Genomic DNA, 9,235 nt, shown 5'->3' on the forward strand with positions numbered 1-9,235 from the left:
GACCACAGGTTCGTGCAATATGAACAAAATAGCAGCCTCCGGAACGGTGATTACAATGCATATATGTTGCCTTTCATACTGTTTCATACTCTTATCGCTGTCAAAAACCCACAGCTGATCAATTGAGCCGCTCACTTACAACACGAATGTGGAATACATGAGCAAAATCAAGGCAGAATAATTGTGCTTGACTGCATTTGCCTGAAAGAAAATAATTACCTACAGAAAAGCACAAGCAATTTAAGGAAAACCCTACAACAGTTTACAGCAGTTTAAAGTGCGTTCAGCGCTTTATTATTTCACTTCACCAAGTTTAGTGTACAAGGCGCCAAGCTCTTTGCAGAACCTGTGCAAGGGGAAGCCCATAACGTTGTAGAAGTCGCCCACAATTTTTTCCACAAGGCTCCCTCCTTTGCCTTGGATTGCATAGGCTCCAGCCTTGTCCCTGCACAAAAGCAGAAGCGAGTTGTACCCTTCAAAACTTAAAATCACTTAAAACTTAAAAAACTTAAATGTAGATGGAGCTACATTTCTTTAGACCATGAATGACAGCGCACGACCGAGGACAAGGGGAGACATACACCTCTGTGTTGTCTTCCCTTGCCCTCGTTTGTGTGTGCTCTTTCGTGGTCTAAAAAAATTCAAAACCTATGTCACACAAGTCACTTCCACTGCAATGGTCATAGGATAAAAAGCGTATTTTGTAGGCATTCACTCTTTATGCATCAAATAAAAAAAAAGTCAATGCCTTTTCTCTTTTATTCACTTCACTCTGAAGGTCAAATTATGCAAGACATTTCAACTAAAGTTAACCAAGATTTTAAGAAGATTGAACATCCTGTACGGAGAGTGAAACTAGCAGAAGGTTAGCAGTCATGCGACGTAGTCTCCAGCAATTTTTTTTTTTAATTGGGCTCAGCTGACATGTTAAAGTTATTCGCTAACGTCTGAAACATTAGCGTAAGGGACAAAGTATCAACTTGAAAGTTGCAGATGACCTTGAGAAACAGCTAACTGGGTTTTTGCAACAAGGTTAATCTTTTGTACAGTTTCTTCAACGGCCTATAACAAAAAGAAACACCAGCAAAATAGAAAAAGTACCACACGACAGCGCCACGAAATCTGCTTATTTGACCAGTGCTCTCTGCAATGGAGACATGCGTTTGTGACGGCCGTTAGATTTGCGCCAGTGACTGCTGACACATATCATGGAGAAAGAGCGAGTATGAACACGACCGAATGGAAGAGCGTGCTTAAATTTGCCTTCATGCAGAAACATCTTCGCAGGCATAAACGTCCACTCCTTCCTAGATTCCATTTTTTCTGTCTTTTAGGCTTGTACACTCCGGCTTGATTTCAAAAGAGACGCATATCTCCAACAAGAATTATATGTATTACGCAATGTCACGAAGAGGCACGACTCACAGTCATCGCCATCAATGATGCTGTGCACCCAACAGTGTCGCAGAACGCAAGCAATTCTCAAAGTACAAGGAAATCAAGAAATAAACTAACGCAGAAGACTGCCTCAGTTCAATTTACCCTTTTAAAACGACAACGTTACGGGTCCCATTCAGCAGAGAAACCAGGCTGTGTTGGGATGTTAAGAAAATCGGGATTGGCCGAGAGGGTGGTGACATCACAGCCACGAGACCTAGCACGGGTAATTCAAACATCCCACAACGATGATACAGGACAACAATGATGACGTCACTACACAATTCCTCTCTGGTGCACAGGGTCGTCATGTCACTCCGCCATCATTACGCAATGCCTCTGAAGAAAGAAAAACAATTGCACTGGAAAAAACAAGGGTTGAGCCAGGGCTCGAACTGCTACCCCTCTAACACTGAGGAACTTTTTTTTTTTTAAGAACGTTTGTTCGACACATGAACTAAGAAACACTGACACATCCCTATCTACTGTGCCTCTACGCCTCAGTCTCCTTCAAAAGTTTTTAGCCTCATTCATTTTGAAAAGAGTCAGCAGAAATGTCCCAAGTTATCTGCACAGTCATATATACTGTACTTATGATCCATTAATTTTAGCATACAAGCCAGTTAATTAACAAGGTACCAAACCCTGACCTATGCATCAAAAATTCCAGCTGCCCACTTCAACGCACCTGGCAACTTGATTGTCTCCCTTCAAATTGGGGGAGACTTAATGCACACAGCTCTTTGCAGTTACAGTAAATGATACTAGAAATCACACCCTGAACAGGGTGTGAATGCAGAAAATTCTGAGGCCTTAGAAAGTATGATTAGTAAATTGTAGGTGCTGGATATGGATATATGAATACTGGGTTAAACACGTCAACAAAGGCTTGCTTCCCATCTCAATACAGCAATAAGAGAGCATCCCTGAAGACGCACAGCTGTACCAAAACCATAGTGAGGACAGCGGTCACTTGCAACTGCATTACCAGATTATAGCTAATAACTAGCAAGCACAATTTCAAGATTATGGCTTTCATGAGTTAGAAAATGATGCAAAGAAGAAAGCACAGAATCCATCTCCTGCCAAGTAGACAATGGTATGCAAGGCATGATAATAATGCATGTATTAAAACACACTACAAAACTAAGGCAGGGGCGAGTGGCAAGGAAAACGAACTGCACAAACAAAAGGAAATTTTTACGATGGAATTTTTTGTACTTTGCTTCACGATAATTTACATGTCGCTGTTTTGTGCAAAGTAGAGCAACACAAGAACAGCCCAGAGCGCAGTAGAGCACAATGGTAAAACATGCAGCAGTGCTAACATAACCTCAGCATTTTGCTGACAGCCACATCCAAATGTGGCAGTCATTTCTACCCCTCACCAACCCCATGCAGCACTTGATTCGGAGCGGCACTAGGCCCGGCTTCGACCCAGCAGACATCAAAGGATTTGCCATCGAGTTGCATTCCATTTGTGCGCTTAACTGCTCCAAATGTGTTATTATGCTCTTTGGTTTCTTCCCTTTTCATTTTTTAGTTTGGTGCACTAGATCTCCTAATATGGGCCTTCTGTCTTTCTAGTACAGTACTCTAGCCTTCTAAGGCCGAAATAAATGTCATTAATCACTGAATAATAATATCAAGTGGACGTTTCAAAGGATTACAGTCTGTCTCGACATAAAGAATGCTAAGGATCCCAGCAAGGCAAACAAATAACCATCCAGCCACTGTTGTGCACTGACCTCAATACAAAGAATTTACGACAAAGGAGTGTATGACTTTTGAAAAGAAATTTATTTTCGTGACAGTGAATCGCTCTATATTTTCGCAGCACGCTTACTCTTTCTTGAACCATGAATTTGAATCATGTACGATTAAAAACTAACAAAGCAAAATTGTGGATTTTTAAAAATTTACTCACAGTGGCTCTCCAGTCTTCACATAGGCTTTAATAATTTCTTGGGTGATAGGAGCCATGAAGACCTCAGTTGTTTCGTGAAAAGTCACGCTTCTAAAATCTTAAATAAAGGAACGACAGCACAAAGGAAAACCAAACAGGTCATAGCACAATAAGAATAAAAACATGTTCCCAGAGCCTTCACATAAACCACACACATCATAGCACACGAAGAATAAAAAGATATTGCCAGAAACTTCTCATAAACCTAACAGATCATAGCACAACAATAAAAACATGTTCCCAGAGCCTTCTCATACGAATAGAATTCAACATAGCAGAGCATACTAAACTTGAAGCAATCATGAAAAAGTTAACCCTTTTTAAGGTGCTGTACACAAGTGTGTACACAGCTTTATCTCAGTGTGCTCTACCTAGTACCAATTTCTGCAGTTCAGGCAAACTTAGAATCCTTCAGCTTGCAAACAGCGCGCCTTTTTATAGTAACTAGCGAACATAGCAAAACATATTTCACAAACAGTCAGCTTAGTAGCATATCTTCTGACATTTTCTTGCTGTCAGATTTTGCCACTAGTACTGATGTCTACTTTTTTCCACATTTCTTAGGTCACGAGCATATCTGATATGCAAAATGAATCCACAATCACTAGGGTGTTGAATTCGCATATCCTGGTTGTTTAATATTACAGTTTGTAAGAAATTTTGTATGTGTGTGAAAAAAAAGTTAGTTATTATTGTTTTCTGTTGGAAGACTAACAAAATGCCATATTTGAGGCCTGGATGTGCTATTTAAGCCTAAAAATATTTGATTTCTATTGAAGTGATAAATGGCACCTCAAAGGGTTAGCATAAGAAACCACAATGCCAACAACAATACAGTTCAGGAAGAAAACACCATGAAAACAAAACCTTTCAGCAGTTCCAATGATAGCAATTACCATTATGGCCGAGTTAAGTAGTTGCATCATTCAAAAAGCCTCACCTGTATATTTCACAGCACAAGCTTATGCCGCCAACTTACCATCTTGGCAACGATAGTAAAGAGCTACACCAGTCTGCACAATGTGTCCTTGTCCACTGAGCCTAAAGGGAGCAGATGATATCAGCCGTTACTCAACAGAAAATGAGGAAGCAAAAGCTTCATTAAATATACCAAACTACACATTACACATTTTTCGTAAGGTATCAAGACACAGGAAGCAGTAAGTACTTGTTTTTGGGAAGCTTTAAATGAAAGTGGTAGTTACTAAAAAATAGAAAACGTAATACTGAAGCTGAATTCTTGAGCACTTAACCATTTCACCATTCAGAATGGCAGCTTACAAATGTGTTCAATAATGATTAAAAACCAAAATTTTACAACTTTCATTATAAAAAAATTAGCTGAGGTTTAGCTCTGGTTAAACTGGGCAAGTTGCGTAAGCAAGCAGCAACTGTTTTGCGCCAGGCGAATGCGCGTACTTATTCCCCGTTTCCCTCCCGCTTCCTCTCTCCACATTCCGACACATTCGTCAAGAGCGCACGACTAGGCGCGCGGCAGAGGCGCAGCGACGGTCCTGCCGCCTGGGCTGAAGGTCAACCGTGGCCACTGCCGGGAGCTATGCAACGGCTTGAAACCTGGTGCAGTATTGCTTACGCAATAAAAAGTGCACCTACATCGACCTTGGTTGTGTTGTCAGACTACTACAGTCCTATATTGACAGGCAGCAGTCACCTTCTACAAAAATAAATGGCACAGGCACAGCAACTTGAATCACATTAGCCAGTTAGCACTGCTGCATGCAACAGCTTCACTCTGGCCACACAACATGCCCCACTGTACACTCGCAGTCAAAAGTAAATGGAAGGCGACATTGTCTAAAAAATTGAATTTCTTTAAATATAAAGAATAATGGCCCATGTTTGTTGGGGCACAGTGCAATTCGCAAAATCGCAATTAGGCTGCATATATGTATTCAAGGAAACATGAATTGGGGGGCAATGCTTAAATTTTTTCGTTAAAATTGCCTTCCATTTACTTTTGACGGCACCTGTACATCATACTGGTGCCTTATCGTTAATTTTCTCTTCGCCAACGTTTTAGATAGCTTCCTGATAACATTCAAATGTTACAGCTGTTTTGAAGTTTTTAGTTAAATGCACCAAAATCCAACTAGTGGTTAACAATTCCTAGTTGGTTCCAAATGGAACCAATTGGTACCAGCTGGAACCAATTGGGAATTGTTCCAAGAACCAGTTGGACCAGTTCGGAATGTTCACTAGGGGCGACATATCAGCCACATTGAAGAAGGCCTTACAAGAAATGATTTAAGATAGGGTTGTAGAGGTACATCACTGTGCAATTTTGCTTCATTGCTCTTACTATTTTGTCCCGTGACTCTCTGATCTTTCTGCAAGTTTCACTGATGATTACTAAATGTGTAGGACTACAGGTTTTTGTATCAGAATAAACAAGTAACACCAACACTGTGTTATAGGCACTATATAATAGAAAAATAAAACATACTCAGTCAACATACGTTCCGCATCATTGCTGTCTCCCGGTTTCTCATATAAAGTGTTTCCTTTCACAACAACAGTGTCAGCACCTATGACCAGGTCAACTATTTCCTTGAAGCAAAAAAAGAATCAATTGATTAACATTTTGCAGCAAGCACAAATACATACCTCCCGTCAGCACACACTGCGGCATTTGCTAAACAGGACATCAGTTGATAGACAACAGAATGTAAGCATTAAGTCGCACCATCCTATAACCAAATCAAGACTTGTCTAAACGAGTACTTTCCTTTAAGTTCCAAAGCCTGCATTACTTAAGGCAGAGGAACAACGCTACTATTTTAATTTCGCGCAATAATAATGGTTACACAAACTACAATTTAAATGCGGATTCTCTGCTAAGGATAAAACTTAATTAGACGAACATTACACAGCAATGGGGCAATTTTTTAATAACAGATGAACCATTCGTACCAATAACGGGCAAAAGCAAAGCAAAAATATTTCGCTCAGTTTAAATGCCAATCATTCAATGGCAAACACACGGACCTAATTTCAGAATAGTAATGGAAGGAATTTCAGCAGTTGGTAAATAGGAGACGTAAACCGACCTTGTATTTTTTTTGCTAGCTATTACGACTACTTTCGTACAAGTTTGAGCAGACTCACTCACTTTCTTCTCTTGAAGGGATCTGGCGACATCTCTGGCTTTGCCTTCAGCTGTCCGAATGCAGTATTGAGCAGGAGAGAACGCATTTTTGTCCAGGTTCTCCTCGAAGCTGGAGGCCACCACGTCGTAACGGAAACCCTACAAGCGTACCAGTTTAGTTCGCACACAAAAGCGGGCGATTAATGCCAGCTTAACAGACAGCAGTCGTATTCATAATGTTCCATTTAACTTGCCCCTAGGTTCTGCGACATTTTAGTTATAAGCAAATAATCAGCTTGCTAGATAAAGTGTCTCATTTACAACCGCCGTCTCATGTGCTGAACTCACCAGCATGTTGAGGATTTCTTTTCGACGCGGTGACGCGCTGGCGAGGATGATTCTCTTCTTCTCTAACGCGCCGAGGAGCGGTTCCAACATTGCGTATTTTTTTCGCGCTCTTTCTACTCTGGCGTACAATAACACAACAATATACAAACTAGGCGCGTAACCAGCAGTTCTCTGCAAGTCTGTCGCTTACTGACAGATTGGATTGGATTGGCAGGCTTCGATTTAATCTTGAGCACAAGTTGCGCATATTTAGTCATTATATTTATCATATTTCATAATCATTTTTCAGGCATGAAACATGATACAACAGTATAAAAACTCTATGAGGTGAAACAAGCCAGGATAGGACGAAGCTGTTAGTAGCCGCGCGAATTTTAAATGTAAATGTTCGTTCTTAGGAAATGGGCGCGCGGCTAATTATTGATTTGCCTGCGAATGTCAACGCAGAGCATATATCATATACGCCCATAAGAACCACGCTCTTGTAAAGGCCACTCCTCACAACTTGAAAGCCGATCATTGTTTCTTTTTTTTTTTTTTAATATAGGCACTAGAGGGAACTACCGGGTAGAGATCTCTGACCAATCAAAATAGTGAGCAGAATCAGCTTTTTAATGTTTGAATGCGTTAAGCAAGCAAGAGGCATCAAAGTTATTGAACTTACAATTTCGTCTAGTGGTTAACTTCTCGTTTTGGTTACAAGGAAAGTCTAATTAATGGAGTACTTTTTTTTTCTTCGTGGCGGTAATCTGGGCAGATGTCCTGAATGTAGACGGAGTTTCACTGCAGACTCGATGTTGAATTGAATATTCGTAGCCGTATCATGAAGTCGCGTGCTCTTCAGCACTTCGAATATGTGCCAAAATTGTAGTGTACTAAACCTTCAGGAGCGCTAAGAATGTGTGCCACGTGTCTTTATCGCGCCGCCCAGTCAGGAGCGAAGAGGAAAAGAGTACGTGTAGGTGCGGCTTCGTGAGTGGGCCTGCCGAATTAGGTCTTCCGCGAGCTGAGAACAAGATTTCCGTGTGTTTGCAGCGCCGACGAGAATTGAATTTTGCCGCATCTAAAAACTGACAAAAACTTCTTAGTTGTTTTATGATTTCCGCTATCGGTGATAATACTATGTCCAACAAAGTGACCCATAAACTCATAAAACCTATTTTAATTTGTGCTAACACTCTCCTATCAAAAAGCGTGCATGAGTGAGATCATGGAGAAAAGAAAGCTCTTTCTTCCCTCCATGAGTGAGACAATGTTAAACAAAGCAGGAAATGCTGGAGAGCGAAAAACTTAAAACGAATCTGATATGATCATATCTGCGCAAACGTCCAAACCGGAGAAAATTCCTGTCAAAAAGAAAGAGACATGTTCGAAGGCAGTTCTAAATCACACTTCTCAAGTATAAGAGCTCAGAGTTCGGCTCGTTGAGAATTCTATTATACACTTCAGCACGGGCAGCAGCGCGACTGCACCATTTCCAGCAGCTGGTTATCTTTGCGCCGTCTCTCATTACACGTACGTTGGCGGTATTTTTATCTGGATCTCCGGCTTCGTGCAAGGCCGCGGGGAAACCAAGGGCACTGAAAAAAATCCAGCTGCATGAGAACGTATCTGTATCGCTGAGTCGGCAGGAGCATCCTGGCACGTGGTTCGTGGCCATCTCGTGCATACATCTACACATACAGGCTTTTAGGAACCTATTGGTGGTGAAGATAACAGCGCCAAAGCTGCCAGCCACACATTTGGAGAACTCATGGTTCGATCGCCGCGGTGTTACTTTCACTACTCAGCGGGGTAGATTTTTTTAGTTTGGAGCTTTCAGTGTTCTTTTCTTGCTTTCTTTTTGTCTCATATCCTTGACAGGTTCATTAATTGCAACCCCCTTTCAGGAACAGGGGGCTTGACAACCTGATCAGTCGGAACTAGTTTGCTGATTAAGAAACAAAACACTCTTGAAATGAATGAACCAATATACTCTTTTATTTCATATTGGTTGAAACACACTGCAGAATTTGAGCACCGCACCGCGCTGCCCCGCACTTGGCCTCGAGTAAATACATCATAACGGCTTTGATATGCTGCAAAAAAAAAAAAAAAAAAAACTCCTCCCCGTCGGGGAATCGAACCCCGGTCTCCCGCGTGACAGGCGGGGATACTGACCACTATACTAACGAGGAACTACTGCAAATAGCAGGGTTCATATTGTCACATAGAAACAAAATTATTGTAGAAACGCGCGTCTTTTTGTTCTAAATAAGTGGTTTGGTTTGGTTTATGGGGTTTAACGTCCCAAAGCGACTAAGGCTATGAGAGACGCCGTAGTGGAGGGCTCCGGAAATTTCGACCACCTGGGGTTCTTTAACGTGCACTGACATCGC

The 9,235-nt window shown here is 41.4% G+C and overlaps 1 protein-coding gene and 1 non-coding gene across 2 annotated transcripts; both read right to left on the minus strand.

Annotated features, from left to right (window-relative positions):
- Positions 1-261: 261 nt before the first annotated feature.
- LOC149341998 (putative bifunctional dTTP/UTP pyrophosphatase/methyltransferase protein) lies at positions 262-7,068 on the minus strand. The gene is made up of 6 exons (XM_089544298.1): positions 6,858-7,068; positions 6,534-6,668; positions 5,868-5,971; positions 4,383-4,444; positions 3,365-3,461; positions 262-445 (listed from the first exon to the last, which is right to left on the minus strand). Exons 1-6 carry the CDS (start codon positions 6,945-6,947, stop codon positions 295-297), a joined length of 639 nt encoding a protein of 212 aa, XP_089400424.1. The 5' UTR covers positions 6,948-7,068; the 3' UTR covers positions 262-294.
- A 1,894-nt stretch (positions 7,069-8,962) lies between these two features.
- Positions 8,963-9,034, minus strand: TRNAD-GUC (transfer RNA aspartic acid (anticodon GUC)). Its single transcript has one exon. It is a non-coding gene; the product is annotated as a tRNA-Asp (tRNA).
- Between the last annotated feature and the right edge of the window lie 201 nt (positions 9,035-9,235).

Source organism: Amblyomma mixtum, chromosome 5, assembly GCF_055824585.1.
Source record: "Amblyomma mixtum isolate Tamu chromosome 5, ASM5582458v1, whole genome shotgun sequence".
NCBI lineage: Eukaryota > Metazoa > Arthropoda > Arachnida > Ixodida > Ixodidae > Amblyomma > Amblyomma mixtum.

Coding starts and splice junctions, on each gene's coding strand:
- LOC149341998 (XM_089544298.1), bottom strand. CDS start 6,947: ATGTTGGAACCGCTCCTCGGCGCGTTAGAGAAGAAGAGAATCATCCTC. Junction 5,972..6,533: donor GATCCCTTCAAGAGAAGAAA/GTGAGTGAGTCT, acceptor TTTTGCTTCAAG/GAAATAGTTGACCTGGTCAT. Junction 4,445..5,867: donor GCGGAACGTATGTTGACTGA/GTATGTTTTATT, acceptor TGCTCCCTTTAG/GCTCAGTGGACAAGGACACA.